Here is a 21,017-nt window from a genome sequence, read left to right on the forward strand (position 1 = left end):
AAAAGTGGGTGACTCAAATTTTTATATATTTTTTATGTTGTTAAACATTTTTTCTTTAACTCTACTTTTCATTCTCTTTAACAAACTTGAGCCTACAATCATGTCATTCCTTATGCTTTATACTGCAATACTACTTTATTGCAGTATATAGTAAAGAGAGTCTTCTATGAAGCCAATCCACAGGCTGGTCTTCAGAGTATCACTATCATGGTCGGAACGGCAACCCATCAGCACCCTGGAATGGCATCATAGAGTCAGCATCTGCCAAGTATGGTGCGGGCTCAGGAGCTGAGCCTGCATCATACACCAAGACCTAACCTTGGAATACCGATATGTGCAATATTATCAAGGGGTTAAAGAGAATCTGTTACCACATTTCTGCTGTCCCAACTGAGACCAGGACAAAGTAGGGTCAGAAAACCTTGATTCTAATATTGGGAAAGTTACTGAGCTTTCTGTATTTTGTTATATACAGTGTTATCTGCTGCAGCTCTACCAGTTCCCTCAATGATAAACTTCTGCTATGTAATCCTCGATATTCATTATCTCTGGTTATCCCCACCACCACCGTCGTTTTGCAGCTTTTTGACTACTTTCTGTTAGACAAATTGATCATTGAGAGGACTAGGAATTTTTGTGATATTGTCAAAACTGCAGTGAGTAGCCCAGTAAGTCATTCTCTTCTGGAATCCCTATTGAAAAGCTGCCATAATTTTGGGAAGCATAAACCTGGTGGTTTTCCAAATACTCCAGAAGAGCTCCTACTTTCTACATCTTACTACCATTTTATTCTTCTGTTTTAGTCTCCAGGTTGTCCAGACTACAGCATTTTATCATTCATGGGAGGTTTTCATGGACGAACAATGGGTAAGAACATTGGGGTGACATGCTAAGCCTAATTTGCCAAAATTCCAGCCACTTTTTTATGCATTTTACATACTTTTTTTTTCTACCCCGAAAAACTGTCTAAATTTACACTGCCTGGAGATCAATCCATTGTAAATCTGTCTTTTTGGTTTCTTAAGGTCTCCTTGCATATTATATCTTTGAGGTTGGGCCGAAAGTCTAATGTGAATGGGGGTGTCCTGACTCCCCTAACAGATATTTGGGGAGATGAGGGTACGGCCTGTACAATTTTGGACCACTGATTCTTTTGTTCTCTGAGAGAGATAAGCTGTCTTTAGATGAGTCTAGCAGCGTCTTTCCGATAGACAACACAGGAGCGTTTGGTAGTGCGAGCAGTGAGGAGAGACCGCTATCCATTGTGTATGGGGTCCCTTACTCTTGCAAAGACACATATAATATGCTAGGAAATTGCACTTAAGGTTTTGGCAAATTCTTCAGCCAAGAGTGTAAAGTTGTTACAAAATCAAAATATTTATACCAGTGGCCGTTAATTAGTAGGTCATGGCTTGATGTGGATGGCAGGGCCCTCTACTTTGGACACCATCTCCCATTTTTCATTATTCTAAGCTCTCCGTTTGACAAAGGTCCATATTTGTGTCTCCTGTCACTGTATGCAGCTCTCCTCCATTAAAAAAGGGAAACTTTTAGCCTTTCGATTTCCTAATGTTTTTCTCTTCACTCTTATAGGTTGTTTGGCTACAACACACTCTAAAGCTATTCACAAATTAGACGTTCCATCCTTTGACTGGCCGATTGCCCCCTTTCCAAGACTAAAGTACCCACTCGAGAAGTTTGTTAAGGAAAACCAAGACGAGGAGGCACGCTGCTTGGAAGAGGTAATTTACATAGTTACATAGTTACTAAGGTTGAAAAAAGACCTAGGTCCATCTAGTTCAACCTTCCTCCACCAGTTCTACACCTGGTCACCAAGTCATTTATAACCAGCAATGTTGTGTGCACTGAGGAAATCATCCAGCCCTTTTTTAAAAGCTGTTATAGTATCTGCCATTACTACCTCTTGTGGTAGGGCATTCCACAGTCTGACTGCTCTAACTGTAAAGAACCCTTTCCTATTTAGCTGTCGGAATCGCTTTTCTTCCACTCGCAGTGAGTGCCCCCTGGTCCTTAGTATTGTCTTTGGAAGAAATAAGTCTTGTGCCAGTCCTTTATATTGACCACACATGTATTTATACATATAAATGAGATCTCCTCTGAGACGTTTTTTTTCTAAGCTAAACATATCTAACTTTTTCAACCTGTCATCATATGGGAGGCCTTCCATCCCTTGTAGTAGTCTAGTTGCCTGCCTTTGAACTGACTCTAACTTCTGAATGTCCTTTTTAAAATGTGGAGCCCAAAACTGGATCCCATATTCCAGATGTGGCCTTACAAGTGATTTATAGAGGGGTAACAATAAGTTGGGATCACGGGATCTAATCTCTCTTTTTATACACCCTAGAATCTTGTTTGCTTTAGCAGCTGCTGCTTGACATTGAGTGCTGCTGCTCAGCTTATTTGTAATGAGAATACCCAAGTCCTTCTCCTGATCTGTAGTCCCAAGTTTACTTCCATTTAATGTATATGCAGTTATAGGATTACTACGTCCTAGGTGCATTACTTACATTTATCAACATTAAATCTCATTTGCCAAGTATCTGCCCATTCTGACATCTTATCCAGGTCTTTTTGTAATATTGTACTATCAAGGTCAGTTTTTAATATCCTACATAGTTTGGTGTCATCAGCAAAGACTGACACTTTACTATCAATCCCATCCACAAGGTCATTAATAAAGAGATTAAAAAGAATTGGTCGTAGCACAGATCCCTGCGGCACCCCACTGCTGACTATAGCCCATTTAGAGAATGTACCATGTATGACTAATCTTTGTTTCCTATCTTTTAGCCAATTCCTTACCCAGTTGCATATAGTTTCCCCTAGTCCTTGCTTCTGGAGCTTTAGTATAAGGCTATTATGTGGTACAGTATCAAATGCCTTTGCAAAGTCCAAATAAATCACATCAGCTGCATTACCAATATCCAGGTTTGCACTTACCCCCTCATAGAACCCCAACAGGTTGGTTAGACACGACTTGGCTTTCATGAATCCATGCTGTCTGTCAGTTATTATATTATTTTCTGCAACATATTTTTGCATGTCATCCCTTAATATGCCCTCAAAAACTTTGCATACTACTGATGTCAGGCTTACTGGACGGTAGTTGCCTGGATCTACCCTCTTACCTTTCTTAAATATCGGTACCACATCAGCAATCCTCCAATCCTGAGGCACCAACCCTGTTACAAGAGAGTCTAAAAAGATGAGATACAGCGGTCTGTCAATTACGGAGCTCAATTCCCTCAATATTCGTGGATGAATGCCATATGGCCCTGGGGATTTGTCAATGTTTAATTTACTCAGACGTAGGCGTACTTCTTCTTGTGTAAAATTAATTATATCTGGTGGGGAACTTTGATTTTTCACTTGTTGAATGATCCCTGGTACAGTCAGTTCCTTGGTGAACACAGATGAGAAATGCCTGTTTAATATCTCAGTCTTTTGTTTGTCCTCTATAACTAACTTGTTATTATATTTTAAGGGGCCAATACTATCCTTTGTTTTCCTTTTGGCATTAATGTATTTATAAAAGATTTTGGGATTTATTTTAATGTCATTGGCGATTTTTGTTTCAGTAGCTAGTTTTGCTTGTTTGATTTCTTTTTTGCATTTCCTATTGATATCTTTATACTCCTGAAATGCTATTTCTGTATTCTCAGCCTTCAAGATTTTAAACGCCCTTTGTTTTTGTTTTATTATACTTTGTACAGTCTTATTTATCCATAGTGGTTTCTTTTTATTCCGGGACATTTTATTACCAGAGGGTATACGTTTTTTACAGGACTCTAGCAGTATATCCTTAAACCTTCCCCATTTATGTTCAGTATCCCCAGTTACCATGACTTTGTCCCAATCTACACATTTAAGCTCTTCCCTTAATTTGTTGAAATCAGCTTTCCTAAAATGCCAGGTTTTAGCATTTCCCCTTTGAAATGTTCTATTGAATATTACGTTGAAGCTTACCATATTATGATCGCTGGTGCCTAAGTGCTCCCGAACCTGTAGATCTGAAATTGTCTCCGGTCTATTTGACAGGACCAGATCTAGCAAATTATCTCCCCTCGTCGGTTCATCTACCATCTGAGAGAGGAAATGGTCTTGAATGGTAAATAAGAATTTACAGCTTTTAGCACAACCAGAAGATTTTATGTCCCACTGTATGTCTGGATAGTTGAAATCCCCCATAATAAGAACCCGATTATTATTATTAGCTGCCTTTTCAATTTGTTCCAGCATTTCACCCTCTATTTGTTCAGGTATGTTAGGAGGCTTATAGCAAACTCCAATTAGCATTTTTCCATTATTACCCTCCCCATGTACATTTACCCATACTGACTCCACATTGTTGCAGTTCGCCGCAATGTCATCATTCAACACAGGTTTTAGGTTACATTTGATAAATATACACACCCCACCACATTTTCTGTCTTTCCTGTCCCTCCTAAATGTACTATAACCCTGTATGTTTGTCACCCAGTCATGGCTTTCATCCAGCCAGGTTTCCGTAATGCCCACCACATCATAATCCATGGATGACATAAGAGTCTCCAATTTGGATCAATCAGGACAAGGTTTCGATTCTACACTTTTCTTTGTAGCCAAAGCTGTGTAAATAACTTCCAGGAAGGATTGGGGGATTCATTCTGAATTCTTTATTCCTGTCTGTAAATTGGATTTATAATGCATTTACTACAATAAAACTCAAAAGATGGAATGACGACTTTCCCGACATGTCTGTTTCAGGAAATATTTAGACAAATATTCCAGAGCATCATTATTTAGAAACTTATTCCTATACAGACGTACACAGTTCCTGCCAGAATTTTTTTTTTAATAAAGTGAAAAGTCGTGCTGCTAGTAATAATATTGTCCCTGCACACTTTTATATTCTCCATTTAGTGCTGACAATATCGGACTGTGTATTTGTCAAGAGAAATGGTAATTCTCAGTTGTCCATTTGAATAATAAGGCCGAATTCACCAAGATCAATGATTTTCACTCCGTTCATAATGAAAGAGCATTGTGGAGTCAGACGCTCCTGATTCATGTAGGGGTGCATGCCTCCGTGCGCCATGTCATAAACCTTCCCCTGGGGTTAGATTTCTGGTATAAGGAACGGTACAGCTCCTCATGAATTAGACAAGCTGTGCCCCCTTTGCGCCCCAGCTCTGTCAAAATAAAACTGATGTGAAAATACCAAAACTGCTAAACTCTGACTAGTGATCCTTACCTTCCCACTCACTAGCCATGACTATTGGAGGGTTTCTCAGGGCTTTAGATTCCTGCTCGGCGACAGGTGAGGAACCTGTATAGGGACTGGCAAGGAGTGCAGGTTATAGCGGCTTGTAATTGGAGGAAGTGTCCATCTTCCCTCTCACTAGAATCAGGGCCCACCATTGTTAATGTGTTCTCTGTGTACCCCTTGTTTGTCTTGGTAAAACTGTCTGTTGTGTGTTTTACCTCACGCCGGACCTTCCCTAAGTCTGTGCCGTGACACTGCCATTTTATTGCAGACGTAGCTTCTTCACTAGTGCATTCCAAGTCAGTGCAGACATGGGACATAATATTTAAAAGGATGAAAAACTCTGTAGACCATGTGCCTTGCAACTGATGAATACAGTTCTCTCTGTTAGAGGTAGTATTTTTTGGGTTTTTTTTCAAATAAAGAAACTTTTGGAGTTAAATAAATGAAATGAAAAAATCACAAGAAAAAAATGTAACAAATATCAAAGTGGAAATGTAAGTCCAGTGTTTTCATCACATCTAGGTGGAAGACCTGATTGTAAAATATAGGAAAAAGAAAAAGACTGTTGCTGGGATAGTCGTGGAGCCAATTCAGTCAGAAGGAGGGGACAATCATGCGTCTGATGACTTTTTCAGGAAATTGAGAGTAATCGCCAGAAAAGTAAGAGAGATGTTCGTTATGATTTATGTAATGTTTGCATGCAAGTTAGATGCTGTGGCAGATAACAGAGCAGATGGTCATATTCTTAAAGTTTTTACTATGTCGAAAATGTAAAATATGTAATTATTTCTCCCATTGAGTAAGATTCTGAAAACCTATATACAAATTGCTTCTTGAGAGTGGAAGATGACTTGGAAATAGCAAGTTAAAGTCAAACCAGAATCTCAATTTGCAGACTCTGTGTTGGGGTATTACCACTCGTCAGTACAAAGTATGAGATCTGACGAGGGGCAATTCCCAGAAATGCAGTGTCTACAAATTGAGATTCTGGTTTGGCTTTTATCTTAAGTCATGTGGCTCATTAAAGGGTCAATATTGACTTTTACGATTGCTACTTCCAGTAGGTGGCGCCAGAGATCAAGTCCTCTTCCTCTCTGAAGAGGCAATTTGCATATTGAATTTCCCACAGGAGCAGGCAAGGTGTTTAAGTCTCCTCATACTGGTTTGCCAGACCTAGTATGTCACTTTCCATAAGGAGAACCTTACCACTTAGATCGGAAAATCTATGAATTTTTGCTGTATGTTTTCAGTCCTAATGCACATGTGTTTTCCCAGCATGGATGTGCTTTTTTGGTCGATGAAGTACAAACTGGAGGCGGCGCAACTGGTAAATTCTGGGCCCATGAACATTGGGGCATGGATGATCCAGCTGATGTGGTTTCCTTCAGTAAGAAAATGATAACGGGAGGTTTTTTCCATAAGGAAGAACTAAGGCCTGATGCAGTAAGTAATCTAGAGCTCTTATTCTCTATTAAACACCGCAACCAATAGTAGGAGAACAGAAGCAAATGCATATGATGTAATTACAACTCTCTAGCAATGAGTTTTTTTTTATTATTATTATTATTTTATTTTTGCATAATTATTTATTTTACTAGCCTGCTTGTAGACCTGCAAGTTAAGAGCTCAGTGGTTGTTCCTTGTGATGTAGCTTCTCTCCCACCTTTTTTTCCCCTCTGCACTAGTTGACATGCACTTGCACTTCCACTTTCTCGCACTGACATTGCTCAGAATGCTCCTAAAGGATTATGTAACATGTTTTGTACGCACATCACTGGCAATAAATGCTGTAACATTGATCTGATACACATAAGATGATTAAAAATAAATATATATATATATATATATAAAGCTGAGTGTGTGTATGTATGTATGTGTGTATGTATGTACAGTCATATGAAAAAGTTTGGGCACCCCTATTAATGTTAACCTTTTTTCTTTATAACAATTTGGGGTTTTGCAACAGCTATTTCAGTTTCATATATCTAATAACTGATGGACTGAGTAATATTTCTGGATTGAAATGAGGTTTATTGTACTAACAGAAAATGTGCAATCCGCATTTAAACAAAATTTGACCAGTGCAAATGGTATGGGCACCTCAACATAAAAGTGACATTAATATTTTGTAGATCCTCCTTTTGCAAAAATAACGGCCTCTAGTCGCTTCCTGTAGCTTTTAATGAGTTCCTGGATCCTGGATGAAGGTATATTTGACCATTCCTGTTTACAAAACAATTCCAGTTTAGTTAAGTTTGATGGTCGCCGAGCATGGACAGCCCGCTTCAAATCATCCCACAGATTTTCAATGATATTCAGGTCTGGGGACTGGGATGGCCATTCCAGAACATTGTAATTGTTCCTCTGCATGAATGCCTGAGTAGATTTGGAGCGGTGTTTTGGATCATTGTCTTGCTGAAATATCCATCCCCTGCGTAACTTCAACGTCGTCACTGATTCTTGCACATTATTGTCAAGAATCTGCTGATACTGAGTTGAATCCATGCGACCCTTAACTTTAACAAGATTCCCGGTGCCGGCATTGGCCACACAGCCCCAAAGCATGATGGAACCTCCACCAAATTTTACTGTGGGTAGCAAGTGCTTTTCTTGGAATGCCGTGGTTTTTTGCCTCCATGCATAACGCCTTTTTGTATGACCAAACAACTCAATCTTTGTTTGATTAGTCCACAGAACCTTCGTCCAAAATGTAACTGGCTTGTCCAAATGTGCTTTTGCATACCTTAGGCGACTCTGTTTGTGGCGTGCTTGCAGAAACGGCTTCTTTCGCATCACTCTCCCATACAGCTTCTCCTTGTGCAACGTGCGCTGTATTGTTGACCGATGCACAGTGACACCATCTGCAGCAAGATGATGCTGCAGGTCTTTGGAGGTGGTCTGTGGATTGTCCTTGACTGTTCTCACCGTTCTTCTTCTCTGCCTTTCTGATATTTTTCTTGGCCTGCCACTTCTGGGCTTAACAAGACCTGTACCTGTGTTCTTCCATTTCCTTACTATGTTCCTCACAATGGAAACTGACAGTTTAAATCTTTGAGACAACTTTTTGTATCCTTCCACTGAACAACTATGTTGAATAATCTTTGTTTTCAGATCATTTGAGAGTTGTTTTGAGGAGCCCATGATGCCACTCTTCATAGGAGATTCAAATAGGAGAACAACTTGCAAGTGGCCACCTTGAATACCTTTTCTCATGATTGGATACATCTGCCTATGAAGTTCAAAGCTGAATGAGGTTACAAAACTAATTTAGTGCTTTAGTAAGTCAGTAAAAAGTAGTTAGGAGTGTTCAAATCAAGAAATTGATAAGGGTGCCCGTACTTTTGCACCAGTCAAATTTTGTTTAAATGCGGATTGCACATTTTCTGTTAGTACAATAAACCTCATTTCAATCCAGAAATATTACTCAGTCCATCAGTTATTAGATATATGAAACTGAAATAGCTCTTGCAAAAACCCAAATTGTTATCAAGAAAAAAGGTTAACATTAATAGGGGTGCCCAAACTTTTTCATATGACTGTATATATGTCCGCTAAAGGAATCTGCACCGTCGCATTTACAATCATGAAATTTTCACAGACGCCTCATGTGACCCAGGGAGCGTCGTGGACTATGTTTTGACAGAAAAATTTAACCCCGTGCTTTACAGTTAGTCTCTAAAATCCTGCCGCCATTACACTGAATGGAGGTGGGAGCTATAGGTTATTAATAGCAACTGTCAGTGGTTGCTATAGGAACAAAATAAACTGTTAGTTGAAGCTTATGTGTGAGGTTATATGATTTCGGTGGTGAGACGAATAGAGAGACAGACAGAGACAGGCCGGGCAGAGAGACAGGCCGGGCAGAGAGACAGGCCGGGCAGAGAGACAGGCCGGGCAGAGAGACAGGCCGGGCAGAGAGACAGGCCGGGCAGAGAGACAGGCCGGGCAGAGAGACAGGCCGGGCAGAGAGACAGGCCGGGCAGAGAGACAGGCCGGGCAGAGAGACAGGCCGGGCAGAGAGACAGGCCGGGCAGAGAGACAGGCCGGGCAGAGAGACAGGCCGGGCAGAGAGACAGGCCGGGCAGAGAGACAGGCCGGGCAGAGAGACAGGCCGGGCAGAGAGACAGGCCGGGCAGAGAGACAGGCCTGGAAACAGTCGACCGGGAAAGAGACAGGCCTGGAAACAGTCGACCGGGAAAGAGACAGTCCTGGAAACAGTCGACCGGGAAGGAGACAGTCCTGGAAACAGTCGACCGGGAAAGAGACAGTCCTGGAAACAGTCGACCGGGAAAGAGACAGTCCTGGAAACAGTCGACCGGTAAAGAGACAGTCCTGGAAACAGTCGACCGGGAAAGAGACAGTCCTGGAAACAGTCGACCGGTAAAGAGACAGTCCTGGAAACAGTCGACCGGGAAAGAGACAGTCCTGGAAACAGTCGACCGGGAAAGAGACAGTCCTGGAAACAGTCGACCGGGAAAGAGACAGTCCTGGAAACAGTCGACCGGGAAAGAGACAGTCCTGGAAACAGTCGACCGGGAAAGAGACAGTCCTGGAAACAGTCGACCGGGAAAGAGACAGTCCTGGAAACAGTCGACCGGGAAAGAGACAGACCGGGAAACAGTCGACCAGGAAAGGGACAGACGGGGAAAGAGACAGACCAAGACAGACAAAGACAGACAGGGAAAGAGACAGACACACACATAGAGATAGACACAGACAGACACACACATAGAGACAGAGATAGAGACACAGACACACACATAGAGACAGAGATAGAGACACAGACACACACATAGAGACAGAGATAGAGACAGACAGACACAGAGAAGTAGACCGATAGACTGATACAAATACAGACAGAGATAGAAATAGTCAGACAGAGACATAGACACAGACAGACAAGGAAAGAGACAGACAGACAGCGACACACAGACAGGGACTGGTAGAGAGACCGAGAGACAGTTACTATCCCGGGCAACGCCCGGGTACTACAGCTAGTGTGTGTGTGTGTGTGTGTGTGTGTGTGTGTGTGTGTATATATATATATATATATATATATATATATATATAGAGAGAGAGATAGAGAGATAGATGGATATATATATATATATATATATATATATATATATATATATATATATAATGTGTGTATATCTATATATATATAGATAGATACAGATGTGTGTGTGTGTATTTTTATATATATATATATATATATATATACATAGATAGATAGATAGAGATGTGTATGTATAGATAGATAGATATAGATATATAGTGCCTACAAGTAGTATTCAACCCCTTGCAGATTTAGCAGGTTTACACATTCGGAATTAACTTGGCATTGTGACATTTGGACTGTAGATCAGCCTGGAAGTGTGAAATGCACTGCAGCAAAAAAGAATGTTATTTCTTTTTTTCTTTTTTTTTAAATTGTGAAAAGTTTATTCAGAGGGTCATTTATTATTCAACCCCTCAAACCACAAGAATTCTGTTTGGTTCCCCTAAAGTATTAAGAAGTATTTCAGGCACAAAGAACAATGAGCTTCACATGTTTGGATTAATTATCTCTTTTTCCAGCCTTTTCTGACCAATTAAGACCCTCCCCAAACTTGTGAACAGCACTCATACTTGGTCAACATGGGAAAGACAAAGGAGCATTCCAAGGCCATCAGAGACAAGATCGTGGAGGGTCACAAGGCTGGCAAGGGGTACAAAACACTTTCCAAGGAGTTGGGCCTACCTGTCTCCACTGTTGGGAGCATCATCCGGAAATGGAAGGCTTATGGAACTACTGTTAGCCTTCCACGGCCTGGACAGCCTTTGAAAGTTTCCACCCGTGCCGAGGCCAGGCTTGTCCGAAGAGTCAAGGCTAACACAAGGACAACAAGGAAGGAGCTCCGGGAAGATCTCATGGCAGTGGGGACATTGGTTTCAGTCAATACCATAAGTAACGTACTCCACCGCAATGGTCTCCGTTCCAGACGAGCCCGTAAGGTACCTTTACTTTCAAAGCGTCATGTCAAGGCTCGTCTACAGTTTGCTCATGATCACTTGGAGGACTCTGAGACAGACTGGTTCAAGGTTCTCTCGTCTGATGAGACCAAGATCGAGATCTTTGGTGCCAACCACACACGTGACGTTTGGAGACTGGATGGCACTGCATACGACCCCAAGAATACCATCCCTACAGTCAAGCATGGTGGTGGCAGCATCATGCTGTGGGGCTGTTTCTCAGCCAAGGGGCCTGGCCATCTGGTCCGCATCCATGGGAAGATGGATAGCACGGCCTACGTGGAGATTTTGGCCAAGAACCTCCGCTCCTCCATCAAGGATCTTAAGATGGGTCGTCATTTCATCTTCCAACAAGACAACGACCCAAAGCACACAGCCAAGAAAACCAAGGCCTGGTTCAAGAGGGAAAAAATCAAGGTGTTGCAGTGGCCTAGTCAGTCTCCTGACCTTAACCCAATTGAAAACTTGTGGAAGGAGCTCAAGATTAAAGTCCACATGAGACACCCAAAGAACCTAGATAACTTGGAGAAGATCTGCATGGAGGAGTGGGCCAAGATAACTCCAGAGACCTGTGCCGGCCTGATCAGGTCTTATAAAAGACGATTATTAGCTGTAATTGCAAACAAGGGTTATTCCACAAAATATTAAACCTAGGGGTTGAATAATAATTGACCCACACTTTTATGTTGAAAATGTATTAAAATTTAACTGAGCAACATAACTTGTTGGTTTGTAAGATTTATGCATCTGTTAATAAATCCTGCTCTTGTTTGAAGTTTGCAGGCTCTAACTTATTTGCATCTTATCAAACCTGCTAAATCTGCAGGGGGTTGAATACTACTTGTAGGCACTGTATAGATATATATTATAATCTCATGCTAGGTATGGGGAAATACCAAGCAATCTACGAAAGGGAAGGGAGACCCTGTGTCAAGGGAAGGGGGGGGGATGGTGACTTCTGACCAAGCCTGCCGCTAGGCCTTGGCTTCCCTCACCGACTTGGCCCTAGGCTGACCCTGATTTGGGCCCTTTGTAAGGAACGGATGGTATGAGCTGTTCGTCAACCCCACTAGGACCTAAAGGACACACAGGGATATCAAACGAGGGAAAATAACAAACAACTTCTCTCTAAGAAGATTCAGGGAGATGACTGCATAATGCAACAAAGTTTACTCCAGAGGATTGCAAGCCAACTGTTTTCACTCAGGATCTGTAGGTAGTTAGAGGTATCGCCAACCAAGACCAGAAGGGAATGAGAGAATTTAAGGACACAAACAGAAGTGCTGATGGAAACAGCTGAAAGGGTGAGGAACTCCGCAGGGTCCTAAAAGGAAAGGGATGAACCCCAAGCAAAGGAGATACATAAGATACCATATATACATCAATCAGAAATAATAGAAAGTCTGGGAGGAGTTTGTGCAGCCAAACGCTGCGACCTGCTATATCCAGACACCACAAGACTGTCACCTATGACAATATATATTATGTTTACTACTTTTTGAACAGTGATGGCACAAAACCGTTTTCGTTTTATCACATTTTAAGAGTCATTACTTTTATTATTTTTATCATCCATATCTGATGACTTGTATCTTGCCAAGTCATATTTTTTTTTATTAACCATTTTCAATTACCTGTAAATTATTGATTAACTTGTATTACTCTTATTTTAGGGGGAGGTGGAAAAAAAACATTTTTGCTGATATTTTATGTTTTTATTTTATGTTCCCATATGTCAGAACTAATATATAAATATAAAAATATATATATTGCCTTATTCTGTCTGTCTTGCTCCAAAATGATGTCATTACAGTGACAACCGTCGCCACAGCGCGTGCGCTAAAGAGCCTGCGACCAACAGCTCAACTAAGGCTCCCTGCACACGTAACCAGGGTACACATGGGGTCCTAAGCAAAGTGTTTGCTTAGTTACCCGATATTTACCCTGGCTACGTGTGCAAGGAACCTAACTGAACAGCCCGAACTATGGGCCGACACTTCCCCGTTTTGCTTCCCCCCCCCCCCCCGCACTTCGCATGTATAACACACACACACACACACACACCTGGATAGTCACCTGTCCCCAGCCATGCAGTCCCCAGCACTGACGTCCGCAGCGCCATGGCCCCGCTCGGCTCCACCCACCCCGCACTCCGCCCCCCCCAGCACACATTAGGATGCTTTCACACTTGCGTTGTGAGGCATCCGTCAGTGCGTTGTGTGACAGGATGCATTGCAAATAGTGTGCTAATAAAGTAACGGATTCCTGTAAAATAACATTTTGTGTTTTTTTTTTTTTAATGTTTCGCCGGGAAAATGATATTTGCGGTCGAGAAGAGAGAGAGAGGTAACCGCAAATCCCCTGAGTGACCGCAGTGAGCAGAGATGTAGCAGAGCTGAAAGCGTCGTGGGACCTCTGTGGATTACGTCGGACCTGGAGGGGTATTTGGGGGTTTAATAAAGTGGTGAAAGAGGGGTTTTTTTGTCTTTTATTCCAAATAATGGATTTTTCGTTTCGTGTGTGTTTATTTTCTTTAACTTACAGGTTAATCATGGAAGGGGTCTCGGGGAGACGCCCGTCATGATTAACCTAGGACTTAGTGGAAGTTATGGGCTGCTGCCATTAACTCCTTATTACCTCGATTGCCACCGCACCAGGGCAATTTGGGATGAGCTGGGAAGAGTCCCGGGACTGTCGCATCTAATGGATGCAGCAGTTCCGAGCGGCTGCTGGCTGATATTGTTAGCCTGGGGGGCTCCCCATAACGTGGGACTCCCCTTCCTGAGAATACCAGCCTTTAGCCGTGTGGCTTTATCTTGGCTGCTATCAAAATTGGAGGGGACAGCACGTTTTTTTTTTATTTTACTTATTTTACTGCATGATATAGACCCACCTACCGGCAGCTGTGATTGGTTGCAGTGAGAGAGCTGTCACTCAGTGTGGGGGCGGGTCTGACTGCAACCAATCATAGGCGCCGGTGGGCGGGGGAAGTAGGGAATACGAGATTGAATAATGAGCGGCCGGCATTTTCAAAAGAGGAAAAGCCGTCGGAGCTTTCTGACAGCCGTTCAGAGCCGCGCCCGTGATCGGTGAGTATGAGAGAGGGGGGGAGGGAGGGGAGAGACCAGGAGTGATTTTAAACGATTTAGATCGTTCTGCTGGACATGCTGAGCATGCTCAGTAGAACGTGACGGAATTTGTCAGCGGAATCCGCCACCATAGACAATCATTAGACACCTTGGCGGATTTCAACGGAATCTGTCAATGTGCGTTATTTTAACGACCCAAAAAACGCTACATGTAGCGCTCCCTCCACCCAACGTTGCGTCAAAATAACTCAGTGTCGTCCAGCGGATGCAACGCAGACACTTGTGTTACAGTACTTCGTCAATACAAGTCTATGGAGAATAGCGCACTGCGTTAACGGACTGCGCTGTTCTCCATAGTGGCGGATTGCGCTGAACGCAAGTGTGAAAGCGCCCTTACCCCGCAGGATGGGGGCACATGTCAGGATGGTGGCTGCACCACGATGGGGGGCACATACCAGCATTGGGCCACATCACAGCATCAGCATATTTTTACTTAACTTTACACTGTTTATGGCCTTCTTTCATTACAAGCCATGGACATCATTAAACATTAGACTCATCTATTAAAACTGTTCCTTCTGTTGTTTGTCATTTTAAAACCAATAAACAATTATAAGAATACTAAATAAAACTTAAACTATCCAGTCCATTCATTACCTTATTATTCAATCTGCTAACCTACATACACATTCTAGACTACCTGATACGTTAGAATCGGGCCTTCTAGTGTGTGTGTGTGTGTGTGTGTGTGTGTGTGTGTGTGTGTATATATAGATAGATAGATGGATAGATAGATAGATAGATAGATAGATAGATATAGAGAGAGAGATATTTACAGGGCAGACCAAAAGTTTGGACACACCTTCTCATCTCTGGAACAACTGTTAAGAGGAGACTTTGTGCAGCAGGCCTTCATGGTAAAATAGCTCCTAGGAAACCACTGCTAAGGACAGGCAACAAGCAGAAGAGACTTGTTTGGGCTAAAGAACACAAGGAATGGACATTAGACCATTTGAAATCTGTGCTTTGGTCTGATGAGTCCAAATTTGAGATCTTTGGATCCAACCACCGTGTTTTTGTAGAAAAGGTGAATGGATGGACTCTACATGGCTGGTTCCCACCGTGAAGCATGGAGGAGGCGGTGTGATGGTGTGGGGGTGCTTTTCTGGTGACACTGTTGGGGATTTATTCAAAATTGAAGGCATACAGAACCAGCATGCCTACCACAGCATCTTGCAGCAGCGTGTTATTCCATCCGGTTTGCGTTTAGTTGGACCATCATTTATTTTTCAACAGGACAATGACCCCAAACACACCTCCAGGCTGTGTAAGGGCTATTTGACTAAGAAGGAGAGTGATGGGGTGCTACGCCAGATGACCTGGCCTCCACAGTCACCAGACCTGAACCATGGTTTGGGGTGAGCTGGACCGCAGAGTGAAGGCATAAGGTCCAACAAGTGCTAAGCATCTCTGGGAGCTCCTTCAAGGCTGTTAGAAAACCATTTCCGGTGACTACGTCTTGAAGCTCATCAAGAGAATGCCAAGACTGTGCAAAGTAGTAATCAAAGCAAAAGGTGGCTACTTTGAAGAACCTACAATATAAGACATATTTCCAGTTGTTTCACACTTTAAGTATTTCATACCACATGTTTTAATTCATAGTTTTGATGCCTTCAATGTGAATCTTCTTTATTTTCAGGACTCTGAAAATTGTAAACTCTTTGAATGAGAAGACGTGTCCAAACTTTTGGTCTGTAATATAAAATGCACCCTTTGCAGTCCAGCACCTCATCATAGTGTAAAATTCCTTTGGTTTTAGAGGTGGAAATGAGCCCCCTTACCTCCTGGGTCTTTGTTGCACCATTGATATGTCCACACGTAGACTGCGGCATCTCAGGGGTTATTGATGTCCTGCTGGGTCTTCCATGTAAATGTTGATGTTTAGTACAGCATCACACAGTGTCTATGACACACTTAAAGGGAACCTATAAAAAACTTTAACTCCCCCAAGTTATTTGATTGCTTGTGTAGCACTTTTAAAAATAAGCCAGTCAAAACCTTTTTGACCCTCAAAACACTGCTCCATCAGCAACGAAATCACATTTTGAAGTTGTATCTGGAATTCCTTTCCAGCCTGCCGATGCACTTCTAGCTTCTCAGACTCGCGCTGTGTTTCCTGCAAAGCAGCAGCCTCCCCTGGCTGTATGACACATCCGTGACCGTGAACCATAGCAAAGGACTTGTCAGAAAGCCAGAAGAGGGTGCTGCTAGGTAGGGAATACCGGGTGAGGCTGAGAAGCTAGAAGTGCATCTTCACCCTACCGTGCACTTCCAGACACAACTTCAAAATGTGATTTCTTGTTGCTGGAGCAGTGGTTTGGAGTTATAAAGGGCTAAACAGCCATAATAATGGTTTTGGGGGGTAAAGGTTTCTGACAGGTTCACAGTTAAACTTCAGCTGACTTTTTTAAAACTGATGTTAAAGAGCTGATTGGAGAGATTTGATGTACAAATATACAGAGCAGTCAGGTTCTTAAAGAAACATATACCACACACAGTGAGGGGTATTTTTCTTGTTACATGAGCCAAATAATGATCTTTCATAACTGGAAGGAGCATTTTGATGAATTTGGTGCAATTAAAGACTATCTAGACCAGGGGTCTCGAACTCGGCTGGGTGTATGGGCCGCACAGAGGAAAAAAATAATTTGGGGGGCCGCACTCTTTGCAGGACAAAGTGACATTTTTATTGGTACTAATATATAATTTATATATTTTTTACACACCTTTGGATCACTGATTTTTGAACATTTTTCACTTATTTATTATAAAAAAAATGTGCACATTCTTTGTTTAAATATAAAAAAAAATAAAATTTTGATGGTAAAAAAAAAAAAAGCCATGCCTTATTTTGAGTTTGGTTTTTTTTTTTCCACATATTATCCCTTTCTTGTAACTAATAGTGTTACAATTAGCACTATATAGAAATTTTGGCCAACATCTTTTCGTAATGTTCCCCATCTTGTTGTAATGTGCCAATCCTTGTCCCATTGTAGTATTGTGCCCATCCTACAGTAATGTGCTCATCCTTGTTCCCATCCTACGCTAATGTCCCCATCTTATCGTAATGTGCCCATCCTATAGTAATGTGTTCATCCTTGTCCCCATCCTATAGTAATTTCCCCAACCTATAGTAATTTGCCCATCCTGTAGTAATGTGTCCATCCTTGTCCCCATGTTATAGTAATGTTCCCATCTTTGTCCCCTTGTAGCAATCGCCCTATCCTGTAGTACTGTCCCCATCCTATAGTTGTCCATCCTGTAGTAATGTGTTCATCCTTGTTCCCATCCTACAGTAATGTGCTCATCCTTGTTCCCATCCTACGCTAATGTCCCCATCCTGTAGTAATGTCCCCAGCCTTGTCCCCATCTTATCATAATGTGCTCATCCTGTAGTAATGTGTTCATCCATTTCCCCAACCTATAGTAATTTGCCCATCCTGTAGTAATGTGTCCATTCTTGTCCCCATGTTATAGTAATGTTCCCCATCCTTTTGCCCTTGTAGCAATATCCCTATCCTGTAGTACTGTCCCCATCCTATAGTTGTCCTACAGTAATAGTAATGTCCCCAGCCTTATCCCTATCCTATCGTAATGTTTCCCATACTTGTCCCTTTGTAGTAATGTCCCTATCCTGTAGTACTGTGCCCATCCTAGTTCACATCCTATAGTAATGTGTCCACCTTGTCCCCATCCTATAGTAATGTCCTCAGCCTTGTCCCTATCCTATAGTAATGTGCCCACCTTGTCCCCATTCTATAGTAATGTCCCCAGCCTTGTCCCCATTCTATAGTAATGTCCCCAGCCTTGTCCCCATTCTATAGTTATGTCCCCATCCTTATTACTATCCTATAGTAATGTTTCCCATACTTGTCCCCTTGTAGTAATGTCCCTATCCTGTAGTACTGTGCCCATCCTAGTCCCCATCCTATAGTAATGTGCCCATCTTGTCCCCATCCTATAGTCATGTGGTGGCGGCTGAAAGGGGGCAGTGGTGCTATAACTTACCGATCGCTCACCTCAGCTTCCACAGAAGCCAGAGTGAAGCTGAGGGGAGCGGTCTCCGGCCCCAGATCCACAGTGATTGGAGAGATCAGTCACAAGGCCGGTCTCTCCAATCAGAGCTGGAGGTGGGTGAAACAGAGGTCACCCAGCTCCAGCCAATGATCAGGGCTGTAGTTGCACTGATCATGGCTGGATTTCAATGTTTCAACCATTTTCAATGGTTGAAACATTACAGTGGCTATGATTGCCTGAGCAGCGTTCGTCAGCCAATCACAGCCTCCGTAGAACCGGGGAGGAGACACCACCCCTCCTCCCCGAATCTAAGGTATTTGCATCTTGAAAAATGATCGCAGCCACCGGGGCTCCAGGGCCGCGATTTTGCCATGACGTACTGGGTGCCATGGGAGCCATGACGTACCCAGTACGTCATAGGTTGCTAAGGGGTTAATGTGCCGTCCTTTACATACACACACAAAAAAAAACAAACACCATTGTTCTCACCTGTCCCGCGTTCCCTCGGCTGCCTCATCTCTGCTTCTTGCTGTCTACAGGCCCGTGCCCCCGATGACTATCGCGGCAGGGGCTGCAGCCACTGTCAGCAATTTATGTCAGATGATTGTTTTGCTGGCGCTGCATGCGCAGCTGAGGTCAGGCAGTTTCCATTGGAGGAATAGTTGTGCACAGAGCGCTGGACTCTGAGAGCGCAGCGCCGGCAAAACATTCAACTGACATAAAGTGCAGACAGTGGCTGCGGGCGGCCCCTGCATCGGCCGCGATAGTCAACAGGGGCACGGGCCTGAGGGCCGCACGAAGCAGCCTGAGGGGCCGCATGCGGGCCGCGTGTTTGAGACCTCTGATCTAGACTAAGTTTACCCTGTCTAAAGATTATACAGTATGATAAACAGGCCCATAAATGCTTCTATGGGGATGTCTCTATTGAAGAGCATAAATTTATTAGGTTTTTTACATTACTGTGGCGTACCATGTGATGTACACAGTCGGAGTCTACAGCCGTTTTCTAAGAATTCCCAGTGTATATGTGGAAAATAAATTAATAGTGTGACATGAACCTAAACGAACATTCTGCAAAAAGGGAAAGCAATATTCATCCTGAAGAGAGATCTAGGCATTGATCGCTTTGTGAGGACTCAATGATTTTCTTATCTTATGGCTGCAGCTGGTGAAAGTGAAATAATTCCTTGGTATAGACAACTTAATAGAGCTTACTCCTTCCCGCCAAGGTTGTATGATGGTCGCATTCGAGGCATAAATGAATGCAGCCAGCATAATAGCAAATGTCCGCGTGACATATGATCGTGATATATATATATATATATATATATATATATATATATATATATATATATATATATATATATATATATATATATATATATATATATATATATATATATATAATATATTATAATCTCACTTCAACAGAAAGTTCTCATCAAATCATGAACTCCGCTGAATATTAATAAGTGCCAGAGTAGTGAAATCGGGTGTCTGCCGCCCTGCCACCAGAAAGTCCAGATGATGATTAATTTAAAGTTCTTTTATTCAGGTCAATGCTGTTCAGGGAGCTCAGTCTCCATCAGGACATATAAGAATGTCATGATGGAGACTGAGTTCTCTGAAACTCGTTGACCTGAATTTCAGAGAACTCAGTCTCCTTCATCATGGCATTCTTCGCCTGCACCCCGCTGATGAAGCTTTGGCGACACGCGCGTCCGGGTTGAAGGACACTCGCCCACCTACCTCTGAACCACCTTTGATTGACCCTTACCATGGGTAAGTCTGCAAACTGCTGTTTGGTGACTTGACTTTTTGACCATTTGGTGTTTCCCCTATACATTTTTTGCACTGGCTATGTATACTATTTCCTTGCTAGGGATATGATGGGTCTAATTTAGGTGGTTCTTTAGTGGGTGAGCGTGTGATGAATCCACCTTACCTCATGTGTTTAATTCATGGAAAATGATTTTTACCTTTCTGTAATATAATAAAATTTTGGTATTTTTTAAAAATGAATGAGTCTCCTATACGTGTTTTTCACGGATGTTGAGAATGAATTGGGAGTATATTCTATAATATCTGTTCATATGGGGATTGCAATATAGCCTATTAGGATGAAATTACAATATAGTACTATCCCCCTTTCATCTGTGCTATTTATGATCATGGCATTCTTGAATGTCCTGATGGAGACTGAGCTCTCTGAAACGTGTTGGCCTGAATAAAAGAACTTTAAATTAACCAACGTCTGAACTTTCTGGTGACAGCGCGGCATACACCCGATTTCTCTACTCTGGCATTGATTTCCATACACCCGGGGCTGCGGCGGCCGCCATTTCTGAAGCATAATTAGGAGTTGTGACTGGCACAACCCTAATTACTGAGTTTATGCGCCTTGATCTCTTCACTTTCTTTGCCTGGTAAGACCCTATTCTGCTCTTGTATCCGTAGTTTTGAATATTAATAAGTAAGAGGCCAATAGAGAAAGTCTGGGGACCAGAGCCGCAAGCTCTCACCATGTTAGTTATAAGTCTGGTGGAAATGAATAGCATTTATATTAG

General features: G+C 42.4%; 1 protein-coding gene across 2 annotated transcripts in view; it reads left to right on the top strand.

Annotated features, from left to right (window-relative positions):
- LOC142245289 (4-aminobutyrate aminotransferase, mitochondrial-like) overlaps window positions 1–21,017 on the top strand; it is a 192,724-nt gene that overhangs the window by 155,222 nt on the left and 16,485 nt on the right. For both annotated transcript variants that reach the window (XM_075317899.1, XM_075317900.1), the window contains exons 10-13: window positions 804–867; window positions 1,594–1,742; window positions 5,792–5,929; window positions 6,545–6,712. In XM_075317899.1, coding sequence (XP_075174014.1) covers window positions 804–867; window positions 1,594–1,742; window positions 5,792–5,929; window positions 6,545–6,712 — 519 coding nt within the window. The remainder of the gene's footprint in view (window positions 1–803; window positions 868–1,593; window positions 1,743–5,791; window positions 5,930–6,544; window positions 6,713–21,017) is intronic.

Source organism: Anomaloglossus baeobatrachus, chromosome 7, assembly GCF_048569485.1.
Source record: "Anomaloglossus baeobatrachus isolate aAnoBae1 chromosome 7, aAnoBae1.hap1, whole genome shotgun sequence".
Classification (NCBI taxonomy): domain Eukaryota; kingdom Metazoa; phylum Chordata; class Amphibia; order Anura; family Aromobatidae; genus Anomaloglossus; species Anomaloglossus baeobatrachus.